Below are 15,406 nucleotides of genomic sequence, written 5' to 3'. Positions count from 1 at the left end.
ACTGCTTCTTTCAGTTTTTCAGACGATAACCCCGATTGTGCAATTTTCCTCATTATTACACCATACAAAATTCGTCACACAATACACCAAACGCCAAATTCGTCACACAATACACCACACGCCAAATAAGGGTCTTCCAACATATCGACTTCCAATCAACGCCTGGGAACTCGCAACCAACATCACTTTACAATGTTATAATTAATAACTGATACATTGTCGACCCGTTTCTGGCTTATGTTTAATACTACAGACTACAGAATTGGCATTTCAATATTAATAGAAATAAAAAAATAATACACTACATTGAAGAAAGTGCTGCATTTTGGATGTCCGAATAAGGAATCTTTAAAACTTCTGGGGCTCATTTTTTTGGGAAAATAATATTGGTTTTTTGTTTTCGACTTATAGACAAAAGTTGATATTAATATATAATGCAAAACGTAAAACAAATAATTCAACTTTTATCCATAAGTCAAAAACAAAAGATAATAGCGGGATGCGGTTTTAACCAATATTATTTTCTCAAAATATGAGCCCCAGAATATATCACTTGTTTTTGAGATTTTCTATGCAGCACCCTGTACATGTGCGCACACGGAATTTTGAACGTCCATTTTATGTCAATTCAAAAAATGTTAATGTAAACCACGCTTTATTGTCATTATGATTGACGTTTGAAACTAAAATTTGAAAGTTTTAGTTGAAATTTATTTTTGTCGTCGATTTTCCAATAGGTGAAAATAATGCCAGCTTGCCAGCAGTAGATTTTTTAATATAGTTTAATAAATTATTTTATTCTTCGACACTGTCAAAATTTACGGTTTTTCTCCCGTTAGGGAACTGTTTGGCATTTCTCAATACGAAACGTCAGATTATTTTTGACAGATTTAAAGCCTTCAACTCGTTTGAGTGTAAATCGGACGCTTTATTCCACCTCGTGGATAGTAGACCACGCGCTACACTCGTGGTTTAAAAATCCACTCGGTGAAATAAAGCATCAGATTTACACTCAAACTTGTAGAATAAATAACTATTAATTAAGCATTTTTTCTCTAGTTAGGATAAAAATAACAAAAATCTAAAGTTAGTTAGTTGTATATAAAACCAGTTTTACATTTTGATGTCAAACGAATGTCAAAATTTCGTTTACGGAACTGTACTAGCAACAAGCAAAACTATAAATCTATAAAGTGTAATTTTTTATATTACATATATGTAATATGCCATAATATGCCTCGCTATGCTAGTAAATAAATTCAGGATGTTTTCGAAAATCTGCATGATGAGATAAAGTTTCTATTTAGTACCCTGATTTGCAATGTGCGCGAACAGAGTCATTGTTTTGGCTTGAAACTTTACGATATTGTCGGGAAGGTATATTGTCTCATTCTAACACTTTATGAAACTGAAATTGAGGAAACTCAAACTCGAGTTTGTGGCGGTCATAACATAAGGAACTAGAACTCTTAATAATAATTGTTCAAGTGAGCAACTGGTTGACCGATGACCAGTAATACAGGTCGTTTTATTTATAAATTTCAGATAAATCGGTCACAACATGCGAAAATCGAAGAAAATATCTGATTTAAGTTGCTCGGAATATTCTGCATGAGTCGGTATCGGTTTTATGGACGGTTTGGTGCCAAATCACTTTTTATTTTTTACCAGTTTTACTTAGGGATAGAAAAAATCTACCTATTAATTTTTTGAAGAAATAACTTTATTAATAATAATAGATTGTCATAGTGGGAATACCGTTATAAACTGCTGTAGATGATAATAGTGAGGATTCTTGGGACATAACGCTGCATTTGCTGAAGCATTCCAGCAATGTCCTAATTTCATACCGTCTCCGTCTCTTTAATATAGACTTTGAAAGGATTATTCGTCGTATGCATTCGAGTTGTAGAAAATTGAACATTATTGTTTATTTAATTCGTTTTGGGATAGTGATTTCACTTTGTACTAAGCAATTTGGTAAATTGTTATTTCCCGTGGGTTAAGACTGAATTATCCTCGTCCTGCATGTATAAACTCTTGCGGATCAATGACTATCTAATCAGCGAAAAGCCAATGATTGGCAAAGTCTGATACAGTAGGTATAGAAAATCGCGTTAGTTCCACACAAGCTGGTCTTGATTATCTAGCTGGGGGCACCGCCTCGAATGCATCTGTCACGTCTGTAGGATGTTCTGTGGCGAGGTCTTCCATGGAGTTGTGGTCAGCGAGTTGCAATCGGCTTCGTCAGCGACTGATCGTTTGGCTGAAAATTGCGGTTCGCGTCACAGCTGCCCGTAATGAGCCTCCGACCATGCGTGAGGATTATTCAAAATTCGTAATTTGTCACATGTGGCGAGCAATTTAACCTAACGTGGAACCACAAAGCAAATACGCATTTCTAAATGCATTTTTCACAAACATCAAGGAATTTTCACCTGTTTTAATCAAGGTTTGGTACCGATATTGAGGCGTAATGAAGGAGTCTCATCATCCCATAATAGGTTTTTTACTTCTCCCTCGCTTCTGTTATCGGCTCTTTGCTTTCGCGGGGCTTCCAAGCCCGCTCTGCAACCTTGCGATTTCTCTAATAGACATTTTTAAGCAAATATTGCGAAAATTGGCTCCAATGTCACATATTCGCATCATTCGCAAAACCGCAAGACGAATTAACAGCCAATTCTGCCCCAAATAACACAAAAGGTACTATATTGGCTATTTCGATAGCTCCATTAACTGATAACAGCAAACTCTTCCTACTAAAATTTTATCATAAACCACAATTTTATCATTGTTTTTCAAATTAATTAAGTGCATATTTAGGTTAAAAATGAGACAATAATAACACTGGTCATTTTTTTTTTTTGGTAACATTGATTAAACTACCTTTTACGTTTGTAATTTTTCACTCTGATTTCGAAAATTTTCACAAAAATGTCTTATCACGAATCATTCGTATGTTACCAACTTCGATGTTTCAGCAAAAGAGTACTGAAAATAATTAAACTATTTAATTTATTTTATTATGCGCACACAATATTTTAAACTAACTTTAGAAACATTAAAAAAGTCATATATTACAATAAAAGAGTGAAATCTCAACATTTTCTTTTGTTAGGTACGTTACTGTCGCGTTTTAAAAAAGCTAACAGTAATCGCCCATCATGGAAGGGTTCCAGCGGTTTTGATAGCATTCTTTTATCTTTTTCATGTCTTGGTGAAACCTCTCTCCTTGTTCGTCACTGACAGCCCCCACATTTATTGACAAAATTCCAAGTGGGAGTGCAGAAAATGTATTAATTAAATTATTGGTAAAAAATGCAACAAATAAACGGTACGTGTTATCAAAAAACTAAATGCATTTTGTTATTTAGGAAGTAAAAAACTGCTATTGACCAAATTGTCATCAATGTTACCGAACCCTTGTTGACCAGTGTAATTATTCTGAACGCATGCCAAATTGTCGATAATTTTGTTGTTTTGATAATTAGAATCAATTTGGCATTCACAAGGGGTACTTTGCAAACTATTTCCCAAGCAAAATTTACAATAACAAGTTTTTTTTATGAGAAATTAGAAAATCTTACTTATTAAAAAAGAAATATGTCAATCAAATCCTTCAAATTTCTGAGATTTATTCAATTAGATTTGCGGTACACGGGCAAATTATTAATAAGATTTGCACACGTGCTGAATTATCGCGTAGGTAATTTGATTCTATTTGGATGAATGTCAGTTTGAAAGATATGATTGGCTTAAATTTTGTGAGTATTAGTATTTTTTGAGGAGTGTACTTTTTAATTTTCGTTTTTTTTTCTTTAAAAGCGAGGATGGAGAGCACATAAAAACAGTTTAGCAATTTTTATAAAAAAATATGTTTGTTGATTCTAAATTTTGTTTTTGAGTTTGAAGTTTGAAGCTTTTGAGTACTTTATCTCAAAGTTTGATGGTATCTTCAACAAAAAAAAATGAATGCAAAATTTTTACCGTTTTATATTTTTTTTCTGTTCTGTTTTTGCTAATTTTAACTTAATTAACAATATAATAGATGTTGAAGAGCTAACCTCAGAGATCATGTTTGGTTACAATTTGAATTTGTTAAGTTTAAGGCTGCGCTCCAGAATTAAATTTATTCGACAAACAAAAACCTTTATATCTCAAAAACTATAAATCGGATCAGACAAGTCGTTTTGACATTTTTTGAGCTCTACTTTCACTTGTTAAAATATTTGCACAAACTTTAAAATTACTCTGTATGTTTTTTCAAATACATCACTTCACTTAAACCTCGAGTTTTCTGAAAAGTTTGTACATTTTTACTATACATTTTTAGAGATAGGTAAGCTTTAGGATTAACTCTTATTATGTCAAACACTAAGCAAAAAGAAATGGGAAAACTTGGATTCCAAAAAAATAGAGAAGAAATTGTAAGTGCATTTTGTTGAATAAAAAGGTAAAGGTAAATAAATACCAATAGGAGTAAAAATAATTATTATGACATTCTTTGTTGGTTTTTACGTTGTGATAAATACTTAATAGTAGATTATGTTTTTAGGAGTAAAAGTGATTGTTTATGTGGCGAAGCTGAACGTTCATTTTGCCGAACGGAGTGAGGCAAATGGATTCAGCTGAGCCACATAAACTCACTTTTACTCCAAATAACATATACTATTTTATCTGCAAACGATTCAGATGGCACGAAAAGAGCAACACACCAATAATCAAGTAAATCACCTCAATAATCAGGACGCTTTGCAATAAAATCATAACAAACGTCACGCGTCAGTTTCGGAATGTGTGTTGAGATTTCGAAAGTGTTGATTGATTTAACTGGTGAATAACTGGTGTAGTTTATAGTGCAAAATGTCGAATGCTGATAATCTACCTTGTACCTCTCTAGAAAATGCTGAAAAAGCGAAAGGGACAAGAAAGAGACAACAGTGGTAAATGTCAATCTACCTTGTACCTCTCCAGAAAATGCTGAAAAAGCGAAAGGGACAAGAAAGAGACAACAGTGGTAAATGTCAAAGTAAGTATCAAGTAAAAGTAAAAACGCCTAGGCGTAAAAACAGTGTTTTTACTCCATGTCTGAAAACTAAAACTTTTACCTGTGTCATTTAGTCATAAAAGTGGTCACTTTTGTGACGTTTGCAGATAAAAGTTTTTTCAATCTAGAGCTGCTTTTGCTTTTGTTTAAATGGGGTTGGGAGTGGGTTTAAGGTTAGTTCGGTCCTGGTAAAATTAAAACGTTAGTTGGCATACAAAGTGTGAAATAGGACGATAACAGCTCAAATTCCGACTGTTAAGATGGAACCGGAAGGAGCTGATAGTTGTTTAACCCGCGGGACTCCCCTATAATTGTGGAGCTTTCCATCAGATAGCGCTGATTACCCATCTATTTGCTTAACTGTTGATTACGACCTCCTCGAGGTCGAGTTTACTCTCCTAGATACTAAACTCGGCACCAAGTTGACGTGTTTATGGTAAACACAGGCGAATGCAACAAATTTGCTCTTATGGGAGGACAATCGTCGACTCGAAAGCTCCCGATTTAGGTCATTACGGTGTTTTGAACGGAACGCCCTCTAACACGATGCGTTAAAAGCCATTTATGGAGTTCGATCAGAAGAAGCTTAGTGATATGTTGGTCGCCCTCCTGTGCTCTTTCACCATTTGGGGCATACACTGAAAAGTACTTAGCCGGTTTTAGGCCGGGTAAATACGAAACGTCTGGTATTAATCTTTGCAGGTAACCGAATGCAACATCGGGTCTATTAATATTTCAACCACCACAGAGGAGTTTCCACCATTATTCAAAGCAACTGTTTACCTATATATTTTGTTTCACTTCACTTCTGCGGTGAAGGTCCTCGCCTATAAATTACAACGGGTTATCACGGCTTACACTAACTTAACTGTTAATTGTTAATCCGACTCGATTCCAACTTGCCTCATAAAAAATTACACATTTTCACTACATTTATGGCTATTGATTACGTTTGAAGCTGTTATCAGGACCATGTAAAGGATTGACTTGCATTTTAGTAAGCGATCTGTTCAACAGGGTTTGGGTTCCGGTCGAATCCTGAATTCGGAAATGGCAAGATTAATTCCAGCAGAATACGAACACTAGGCCAGGAACTTCGATAACTCACTTGTTCGAACGGAACCTTTCATAAAAAGTAAACGCTGTTATCGGGGATTATTAATTGGACGCGTAGATTAATTTATAGCAGACTCGAAAGATTTCGAAACAAAAAAAAAACAAACCATGGAAAATATTTGGAGCAAATATTCTAAAACTGAGTTTCAAAGAAATAAAATAAATTGAGATTGGTTTGCACTTTTTGGGAAAAGTTAATTGGAATCGAAAATGTATCTAAATTTGCCCCGGCAAGTACCTAATAAATATGAGTTTTATTCCGTGGAAGAGGCAGCGCGTTATTAAAAATGTGTTTTTCATTTTCCGGCTTGATTAAAATTGAATTAGTATAGCTTAAACTCGTAATCCTATCTAGACGCAAATTTCAGATAACAATTGTGCGTGCAGCACCCTCGTCGGCCCTTTCCAATTCCACCGGAAACGAATTTCTAGATGTTTAATATCGCCTCAAATATACTAATTTTCTCGTAGAAAATGAGAAAAAATTGTGAATTGATGCGTGATAAAAAATGCACACGTCATTGATGAGTAATGGATGATGACAAGTAAAGACTAAAATTCGACTTTTCAGCTGATGAAAATGTGATAAAACGAGTTCGCCGAGCGGAACACATGCATGTTTAAGTTTTGAGTTTTTTCTGGTAATTTAGAGAGCTTTTAAATAGTGACGTTTAGACAGTTTCAGCCATCTGTCATCATTGTAGCATGCAAACGAGTGGAATTTTGAATATCCTATTGTCCTCGCAGGACATTGCTCAGCATTTTGTAATTTACTTTTGTATTCAACTGAAAAAGTCGGACACTATTTCGGGCGTTAAACAAATCGCATGTTCGTGCGAATTATTTCGGAGTTAGGGAGGTGAAAAATTATATGAACGACAGTAAAATATTTAATGAATAAATATTGAATTCATTTAAAGGGAAAGGAAAATCCATTCAAATGTATGCGCTATCTGAAAATTAAATTTCACCCTTGGGTAAATTTGCATTAAAATTTCTCGCACAATTACATCGCCGATTAAGATTACATGTCAATGAAAGAAAAGAAGATTAATATTCGGCTAAATTTAATAAGCACGAGTTAAAAGGAAGAAGTAGGGTGCCGAGTACGACAATTAAGCAGTTTTTAAGGAACAACCACCGGCCTGAAAGCCACTGATAACGAAAGCATGGCACGAGCCGAAACTCTTAAGCCACTCACTACTCCCTCTTACATATTTTCTAATTTATTTTACGATAATTTCATGCCCGACTTCGCAACCTCGCAACTTACGGTCCGTCAAAGAGCACATTTTAATAAATCGTACAAAATCTCAATATTTACTATTTGAGCCAGTTATTGTCATGCAAGATCTTGAGCATAATTTCCTTCGGTTTGCATTTATATGAAATAAAAAGCTCTCTGTATGTGGGAGCTTTGGGTATTAATAATATTTCTGGCCACATTTTTTGTGGAAACCGTCTCGCAGCTTATTTTATTATTTTTGATAACGCCTTATCTCAGAATGCGGGTCTAACTTTTAAAATATAGTTGTCCTGAGATTTTTTCTAAATGTGATAAAATTTTTATTGCCTTGTGAGAGATTAGAGCGGTCAAGCGAAGCAATTTGAAGTGATATTTATGGTGATCGTGCTAGACTACTTGAGATTCAATTTGAATTTGTCGTATGCAGGAGCACTTTTCATGCAAAGTTTAAAAATCTACAAATTTATTAAAAAATCCAAAAATTTAGCACTTTTCTTACAAACATTCCAAAATCTTTAGATTTGATTGGGGTCTAGCTGTGTTCATTTCCGGTTTGTTCAAGATCATGTTAATTTATTAAGTTTTTGTAAATAATTTACGTTTGCTCAACCGGATTTAGTCGGGGTAAAGCGATGCAAAGTCCGAACAAGGCCTCGCAGGAATACGGTCTGACAGCGGATATCCGGTAATTAGGACGAGTCCAGTGAAGCACGTGTCCGACTATCAAGGGTTCAGGAAACGAGACACAGCTACATAAAATTAACTTGTTTTCAGATTCGACTTCAAGGGCATTCTTATCTCCACCCGAACAGAAAATAAAAGCGTCTTCAGCGTTTCCTGCGGAAGCTCCAACCGCAAAAAATGACAAATTGCCATTTTTTTACGTAATTAACTGAACGAGGAATTATGCTTGATGAACAACACGAAACGGTTAATAGCTTTGGAAATTACCAAATTACCACCCTGTTTATAAATTAATCATGTGCAAAACGGAGGATCTAATGGATCCGTGTTAATTAAAAAGTGTTTTCAAAACTTTGATAAAGGATGATCTGAGTTTAATTAGTAGACTGTCGTCGGTTTATTTTTAAAACCGAAAATATTCGATTCTCCCGAGAGCCATCAATCACAATTTACCCTGAAACAGGTGTTTAATTAAACGACACGTCTTAAAAATATTTATTTATAATTAGACGGAATTACAGTATTGATTATTCGTCAACAACACAATTGGATAGAACAAGACATTTCGGTTTGTAGCAGTTAAGGGGTGCTCGAGTTCTTGATGAATAAACGTCTTGCAAGACTGAACTGTGTGCTGTTTTCTGGGAGTTTATGTAAATAGGTTCCTGAAACAGACCGCATTATTAAGAGGATTTACCTGTTTGGGAACACCCCAAATAGTTTCTAGTTTCACCCTAACAAACTTTACCACCTAATCAGCCAAAGGAACGAATTATTACCGTATTACCCGGCTACATATGAAGATATGTCTTTGTCATCTGTGATTTTTCCAATTTTGGATTAAAAAAATTAAAAAGTTTTTCTAGTTGTTTCAAATATTTTGAGAACGAAATTTTGTTTTGTTTTTGAGTTATGCGATTTTTTTTGTCAAAATTGCAATTTACTTATGTAAAAAAAATTTTTTTTTAAAATTTAATATAAAGTAGACAGTTTAACCTTTAGATCATAATCTTCAAGAGAAAAATGTTTTTTTAGTGGGCTGCCATTTTAAAAAATATTTTCTTGTAGAACTTAAAAATAAAAAAAAATTTCGAAAAATGTTATTCTTGATAAAACATTACATTTTTATAGTAATTTATTATTATTCATCAATTAGCTTTTCCGAAAAATTAATAGTTTAAGCAAAAAACGTTTGATTCCATTCTTTTTATTCACCTTGTATGGCTATAATTTTTCCATTCGAAGTAGTTGCCTACAAATTAATTTTAGCGAAATTGTTTAAAGTGATGTGATCTCAAAGTACATATTTCTTAGAAAGGCTTAATTACTAGCTTATTAAAATAGCTTGTCTCAGACAACTTCAATTTATCTATTCTCTTTCGATCATCGTGTGCAATTCAAGATGCCGAAAATACAAAGTTTAGTGTACTCAAGGATAAAAATTTATCCTAACTTTGATTTTTTATTGTTAAAAGTTTTGCATTTAGTTGCATCTTTGGCATGTATATAAATATTGGAGCATATTTCTTAATATCTTGTGCCTATTTTTGTGAAAATACGTGCATATACAAGTGCGCCAGAACTCGCGCCCCAGAGAAAAATGCGATGTAAGGTAATATGGAAAAATGTTAAACATTTAAAATCTATAAAAATTTCGAAGTTATGAGAGTTTAAATTTTGCACTTTGACTCTATTTATTTCTGTTGAAAAAATAATTTTCCAAGTTTTTTTGCTACAGGCTATTAAAAGAGGAAACAAGGAAGCTGTATCCTAAATTGTAATTCTGTTTAATGCTATTTGTGGCTTTATTGGCAAAATTTTTGTACCTTTACTAAATAATTACAAAAAAAAAAAACATATACAAGATCATCAGTATCATGAAATAGACATAAAAAATGTCAAATGTCAAAAATTTTTGATAGATAAAATTTTCAAACATTTTTCCATGTTTCTGGTATATATCTTATGTTACTTGAAATTTTTCTCTGCGACGCGAGTTCTGACACACCCTGTATATGCGCATTTTTTACGGATTTCTTGTGTATATAATCCGAGTCTTAGATACTTGCTTTTTTCTCAAATCGTTTTTTAATTAAAGTTTTGTGTCGAGTGTCTCGGGTTTAAGCAAATCAGTTTGTAAGTCTTGGTCTGAAAAAATTTTGTTCGCTTCTTGTCTCAGGTAATTTTCTTAATGAAGGAATAATAACTCAGTCTCTAATCCGCTCGAAAAAATCTATAATGCGAGTCGGAATTAGAATTTTAAAGCAATTTATTTCGAAGTTATCACATTTTTGGAAAACGCTGTTGGGAATTTCATTTTCTTGGAGTAAATTAGGAAAGGATGGATTGCGTTTTTCGTGTTGGTGTTGAAATATGTAAATCGTTCGATTTGTTGGGCGCAATTTTGGCAAGCTTTGCAATACTCGCTCGGCAGCAAATCATGCGAACGAACAAAAATTACAGGTCGACATAAAGCATCATAACGTTTTGATTTAGTGTCGGCAATAATACGGGTATTAGCCGAGTGTAGTGATCAGCTATGCGACCTAATAAAAATTCAATTCCAGTCAACATAAAATTATGCAGGCCCAGCTTTTATTGCACACAAACGGCTTGACATAGCTCCACGTGCACTCGATTCCACCTGTCATGCAAATTCGGCCTAACAGGAATTCCAAAAACGTGGCAAATTACAAGTTGCCTTGATTATGCAGGATGTAAGGGCCCTTGGATCTTGTTAGTTCAGTTCCATCGTTGCTGATTGCTGATTTCGTAAACACAAATCAATTAGGGAGTTTGGGCAAAAAACTCATAAATGTGTCATAAAGTCGCTTCTTGTTTTATAAATTTTTAATTAAGAATGTTATTTGACAAGAAAGAAATTTACACCTTTAATAAGGCCACTAGTTGGCAACTTGTTCGCTATAAATATAAAATATGCATCTATGTTGCACATGGGTGCTTTCTAGACACAGCAGGGATCAATAAAAGACGATATCTCTTCAACTGAACTGTTCTTGTTTGGATAGAGCCTCGATAAACTGTCTACAAAATTCCAACGGCAATAAATGAAATCAAATAAGTGAGTAGCAAAGCGCTTCTCTACCAATATCGGAAAATAAATATCCTGAAATCTAGACGCGAAACTGAATTTTTCTCCAATCAAATAAATGACTAATTTTAATTAAAGCGAAATCGTTTGCGAATTGCTTCGACTCTTGGCCGCTAATAAAGGCACTCGGCGGTCGGAACTAATCCTCTTATTGTTATGCATAGAGTATAAATGCATAAAATTAAACATTTTCAAATTATACCGGCCATAAATGCAGTTCGTGCTGGATGCACTTTCATTAACCGATTTTTCCTTCAAGCCATAACAAATGCACTTACCTTTTGTTCATCTGCAACATTCGAGGACTCGGCACTGGGAATTATTAATTTTGGTCTGTTTGCTAGTTAAACTAACAAAGACAAACTATAACCTTGCTCGTATTTAATTCAGGATTATTACTTGCTCTTGACGTGGACAAACTGAGATTGGTTCAAATATTAATTACGTTTTGCTACTTGTAAATTGCACACGTCTTAACCAAGAATCTGATTAAATGAGGAGCATTTATTTCGCGGATTTAATGAAAAATTTATATATTTTCCGACGAAACCTGTATGCTTTGTCTTTCGTGTGGATGTTGTTCTCATCGCATTTTTGAATGAAAATGTGCCCCAAGTAATTAACAAACGTACGTTTCATATTAATTATGAGATGGTTCAGCCTACATTAGCTCTATTGGGACGAGTAATTCCACCACATTTTATCTCTTTACTTGAAATAATAATGTAATTTATTAATTAATTGAAATTTTGTGTTTTTATTTCGAAAGGGGGTTGTAAATTAATAAAGGAATGAAAATGCGAGGTTTATATGAATCGTAAATTTATTTAAAATAAATTAATGACATTTTATTGGTAATTTAAGAAAATTAAACACTGAATCCATTTACTATATTTACAGGGTTTTTCTATTACATAGTATTAGTGAAGTCGAATTTTGCATACAACTATTATGGTTTTCAGAAATGTCTTACTAAAATTTGGTCATCAATTATAAAACGTTTATTTCTTTACAATTTTGTTTATCACACCAAAAATCACATGAGTCAACAAAATACAGAATTAGTCAAATTATTAAAACTATACATATTTACAATTTTATGGAAAGACTTTTGTCTATATTACATCAAACTTACACGAATTGCATTTTTTTGTGTTTACTCAGAAAATAACAGAAATTTGATCTTTCTTTTGAAATAACAAGGCCAGGCTATAATTTCGAAGAGCAAAAATAATGGGATTTTATATTTGGTATAAAAATAAAGATTTAATTAGAAAAAATGAGAGTTGGATTTTTTTTGAAAAACTTGGCCATTGTCTTTGCGATAAATACCCCTTTGAACGAGCGACAGGAAACAAATTAAAAGCATTTAGATTAGTTTCCAATTGGTAGCGTGCCGGTGGCAAGGAGCCAATCGAAATTCCGGACACGAAAATTATAAAAGTTGGGTCACCGGCTTTCAAAGGGTCTCATTTTAATTAGAACATCTTCAAAAAATCTCCAATTTGAACAAAACCGTTAAATATTCATAAACAAGTTTAATTAAAAGTGATAAATAGCCGTCAAAGGCCGATTCACCCTACTCAGAAATAAAACTCTATCATATTCGCATCGGAATTCATAACATCAATCACAAATGTCTTATGAAAATCTCATATCGGACAAAAACAAGTGCATTTTCGTGAAAGATGACCTCTTTTCTGTTTCCTTAAGAAATCCGGATCTGAAATTATGTTTACTTTACGAGGCCTTCTGCATAATTAAGCCACGAGGCAATATATCATATCTTGTCGGCAAACATCGATCATCGATTCGTGTAAGTTTGCTACAAAAATCTGGTTTAAGAGTAAAGTGAAAACGAATTGGAGACATCTTACGTACGGCAGTTATAGAAATGTCGAAATTTTATTTTACCGATGACATTTAGTATGTACAAAATTTGAACGACTTAACTATCAAAATTGTATGTACAAGAGAGAAAATCGTTGCATTTCTGTCGTGATATGTACAAGACTGACCAATTATACAAATTAAAGGGTATGCAGACTTGCCCAAAATCCTTGCGCAACCCTGTATATGAAAATGACTTGGTCGCATGAACCTCGAAAAGTCCGAGCAAATTGATTTCAGATTCAGGCCATGTGTATTGTAATTCCGAGTGTTTCGTTCAATTATTGCCATCCGGTTTAATGACGAGAGCGGTTAATTCTAATTAAATTAGTATTGTACTACATTTGTAGACAAAGTAATTAGCCCCCGACAGTATTTATTTTTACGATATGTTAAAATAATTCAGAGAGATCCATGCGATTAGCCATCAATTACTAATATTAATGCAGTTCATCAATATCACTGACACGCAGTACATCCATGTCCATCATGGTCAGATAGATAGAGTGCACGGTCAAATTAATCACCTAATCGCTACGTCGGATGCCTCATCACCAAATAAACCACCAAACTTAGAAGAATGGTAGCATGGGACAATCTCGTCAAAGCGCCATGACCGTGGTGCATGGCTGCTGGGTGTTCTCCTGGAACAAAGACGCCTAGTAGTCAGTGTTAACCCAGATCCTGAGAAATTTGCTAAACATGTCGCAGAGTTACAGCTAAACACCGGTGTGGTGGCTCTAAGCCACATGCGGTAAATACCCGGAATTTATAGTTCCTTAAAATGCAATTATCCAACTTCGCGGCTAAATCAACACTAGCCAACACTTTACATACACGAAACTAAAATATTAACTAATTAACTAAAAAACAGTGGCGTGCTTAAAATATATATCTGTCACAGCTAATTTAAACCGGACAAAATATGACAAAAATTAGTTTCACAAACTAGTTTTTCGACTGAATTAAAACACACTTTGTCAAGTTTACAGCATTATGAAAATGAAGCTGTGCTGCTGGACAAGCACAATAAAGTGGACGTCACTGTCCCAGTCAAATATTGACGGAAACGTCAAACTTGACTGAGCGATAATAAAGTTGTACTAAAATGGAAATTACATTTTTGTATACGCATCCTACTGTACAGACTTATTCAGTCCTTAAAATAAGTTGTTTCAGATCCAAAAAAACAGTACGTGATATATTAGGTAGAGTCCAAGCAACGCAAGAACAGCATGTGAGAGCTGCGTCGTCACTGTTGTAATTTGACAAATAGACATTCTATTTTAAAATTTGTTAAATGAATAAAGGATTTTACAAAAGTTTCAACAAACAAAAATATTTTAGCTCCTACGTCGCCTCGTCATTAATTACGATTTGTCCTCTAAAACCCTATTTTGGGTACTTGATACAAAACCTATACAAAAATTAGTCACTTATAGCTTCAAATCCTGATAGGTTACTTTTTTATCATTAAATTTCAGTTCATCCGAGAGTCTTTACTATAAATTCTATTTTGTCCAGTGCTATATCAAGCAAATGTCTACAACCTTATACTCACAGATTTTTTTCACACATCAGTTATGATATTAATTTTTTTGTTTTGTACATCATTTAATTTAATGAGACATTCCTTGCAGCAACTTAGTTTTTAACTGAAATTTGTGATTATTGAGGTAGGGCGTTTCCATTTCGAAATATTTCCTTTGCATTGTAAGTTAAGCATGTTATGTAAATGTGTTATCTAAAACATAAATGTTTATGATTAGATAGTACCATGAGATCATTTAAAAAATAAATTAAAGCAGGCGGGTTTTTTTTTATACGATTGCCCAGAATGCCAATTGACTGATTGAATAAATTTGAGGTTGTGGTTAACTTTGTGACGTTTGTGGATCTGATATTCAATCGTTTTAATTTAAAGGAAATGAAAACACTGAAACGAATGCGTTTTTATTGCGAATTACATAAAATGTTCAAAGTGTTCCCCCCCAGCTGCAATACAATTGTTAACCCTCCGTTTCATATTTTCAAATGCATTTTCCAATATCTCAGGGGTTWCAGCGTTACATGTATTAGAAATTGCCTCTTGCAGTTCTTCAAGGTTGTGCGGGTTATTTTTAAAAACGGTGTTTTTGAGATATGGGAAAATGAAATAATCTAGAATTGTCAGGTCCGGACTTCGAGCCGGAAATTGAATAACTCGATCATCATAAAACTCGTGAATTCGACCCATAGTTTCCCTTGTCTTGTGAGCTGTTGCATTGTCCTGTTGGAAGTACCCATGTCGAATTTCGTCATCATTAAGATT

At 33.8% G+C, this 15,406-nt stretch overlaps 1 protein-coding gene across 2 annotated transcripts in view; it reads right to left on the bottom strand.

Annotated features, from left to right (window-relative positions):
• Positions 1-12,020: 12,020 nt before the first annotated feature.
• The window catches only part of LOC123007141 (zwei Ig domain protein zig-8), a 44,265-nt gene continuing 40,879 nt past the window's right edge, over positions 12,021-15,406 (bottom strand). Inside the window, exon 5 of one of the 2 annotated variants that reach the window (XM_044402227.1) lies at positions 12,021-13,739. In XM_044402227.1, the coding sequence (XP_044258162.1) occupies positions 13,630-13,739 (110 nt within the window). In that variant the 3' untranslated portion in view covers positions 12,021-13,629. The remainder of the gene's footprint in view (positions 13,740-15,406) is intronic. The other variant, XM_044402228.1, reaches the window with a different exon arrangement.

The sequence above is a fragment of the Tribolium madens genome, unplaced genomic scaffold, assembly GCF_015345945.1.
Source record: "Tribolium madens isolate multiple individuals breed KSU strain unplaced genomic scaffold, Tmad_KSU_1.1 Scaffold_3;HRSCAF=73;Tcas5.2_LG2, whole genome shotgun sequence".
Taxonomy (NCBI): domain Eukaryota; kingdom Metazoa; phylum Arthropoda; class Insecta; order Coleoptera; family Tenebrionidae; genus Tribolium; species Tribolium madens.
The sequence above is the reverse complement of the archived record's forward strand: the minus strand, read 5'-3'. Positions and strand labels throughout refer to the sequence as shown.